Source organism: Anarrhichthys ocellatus, unplaced genomic scaffold, assembly GCF_004355925.1.
Source record: "Anarrhichthys ocellatus isolate YVR2014 unplaced genomic scaffold, GSC_Weel_1.0 scaffold8105, whole genome shotgun sequence".
Classification (NCBI taxonomy): Eukaryota; Metazoa; Chordata; class Actinopteri; order Perciformes; family Anarhichadidae; genus Anarrhichthys; species Anarrhichthys ocellatus.
This window is the reverse complement of record NW_022288079.1, coordinates 1-1,914: the sequence shown is the minus strand read 5'-3', so window position 1 is coordinate 1,914 and position 1,914 is coordinate 1. Positions and strand designations below refer to the sequence as shown.

General features: G+C 39.5%; 1 protein-coding gene across 1 annotated transcript; it reads left to right on the top strand.

Moving 5' to 3' along the window:
• Positions 1-6: 6 nt before the first annotated feature.
• Positions 7-1,909, top strand: LOC116380644 (protocadherin beta-16-like; the record flags this gene model as incomplete). The annotated part of the gene is made up of 1 exon (XM_031842545.1): positions 7-1,909. A coding segment is annotated over exon 1 (1,263 nt), but the record flags the coding sequence as incomplete, so codon positions are not given.
• Positions 1,910-1,914: the final 5 nt, after the last annotated feature.

Sequence of the window (1,914 nt, the reverse complement as noted above, 5' to 3'; positions counted from 1 at the left end):
CAGAGTGAGAAGAGCATCCTGGATGAACCAGACTCTCCTTTAGAGGTTAGAATTTGCTAGCTATCGAAGTCACTCTCTAAATCCCTTTCCTCTTATCTTCAGCACCTTGGAGAGCAACATGGTTTACATATTCAAAACCATTTTTTTTTTCAAGTTACATTTCCATTGTCTCTTAGAATAAGTATTACATTTTCATACAATCTGTTTTTTCCAAACATATACATCTCATGTTCCCCATTTATTCGCCATTGTATTTAGCAATTCTATACTGTATAGTACCAAATAATATTGGCGAGTTACAAAAGAAGTCTTCTTTTTTCCTTTGCTTTTTTTGATTCTTTACCAGGCTTATCAGTTTGTTTTGCACTTTTCAAATGCAATTTTGCTTTGTGAACTCAGAGTGCCGCTGTTGGCCATGTCTGTATTATATTTACCGCAGACTCATTGTACCTCCCACCGTGTCTTTATTTTAAGAGCGAGAAAGAAACAAGCAAAGCACACGGTCTGGACTTTACCGAAGATACAGGGATTTTTAACACATTGGGAATATGCTTTGAAAACCGGCGTTGACTGAAAAAGATCGCAGTGCAAAACCCCCAAAGCCATAGCATACTTGTTTTACACTGGAATAACGTCGGCCAGAACAATGAGAGGGCAAGTACTGTCGTGTTTCTTGGTCCTTTCCCTCAGCTTGGTGCTCGGACAGGTCAGCTACTCCATCCCCGAGGAAATGCCAAAAGGTTCTCTTGTAGGCAACATGGCGAGGGATTTTGGCTTGGATGTTAAACGACTAAAATGGGGTAAAGCTCGCATTTTTACTCGAGACAGTGACGGGTATATTGAGCTGAATAACGAAAGAGGAGTCCTCCTCATCAAAGATAGGATAGACAGAGAGGCGCTCTGTGGACAAACGACGCCCTGTGCTCTACACTTTCAGATTATATTAGAGAATCCGATGGAATTTTACAGTGTAACCATTGAAATCACAGATGTTAATGATAACTCTCCATCCTTTGAAAAGAACGATGTCAAATTTAAAATTAGTGAATCCGCTGTGAGTGGGGCTAAATTCATATTAGATCGCGCAATTGATTCAGATGTAGGCTCAAATGGGTTGCAAACGTATAGACTTGAACCGAGAGACAATTTTGTTGTTAAATTACATGATCAAGCAGATGGAACGAAAAACGTCGAAATGGTCTTAGAGAAACCTCTTGACAGAGAAAAGAATGAAGACCTTTCTTTAATTCTGACGGCGGTGGATGGAGGAGAGCCGCAGATGACAGGAACAATGCAGATTATAATCACTGTTTTAGACGTGAATGACAATGCCCCTGTTTTTACGCAACCTATTTATAAAGCGTCTATAAAAGAAAATGCACCAGTAGGAACAGTTGTAGTGACAGTTACTGCAACAGATGCAGATCATGGATCTAATGGAAGAATAACGTATTCAATTTCGAGTATTTTAGATCATGCCCGTGGTTTATTTGAAGTAAATGATGAAAGTGGTGAAATTCGGCTAAAAGGAAATGTTGACTATGAAAAAGCTCGAACATTTCAGATAAACATCCGGGCTAGTGATGATGGAGGACTAGTTGACTCATGTAAAGTGGTAATCGACGTGATTGACATGAATGACAATAAACCCGATATCCATATAATGTCAAAATCAAACGTGATATCAGAAGATGCCAAACTCGGTACTGTTGTGACAATGATAAATATTGAGGACGCAGACTCCGGTGAAAATGGTAGGGTTCAATGCAGTATAAATGACAATATTCCTTTTGTGATGAAGTCTACAACCAATGATTTCTACAGTTTGATTACAGATAGTGGTTTAGACAGAGAGACAGCGTCTGAATATAATATAACTGTGACCTGCTCTGATGAGGGAGTGCCCTCCCTCTC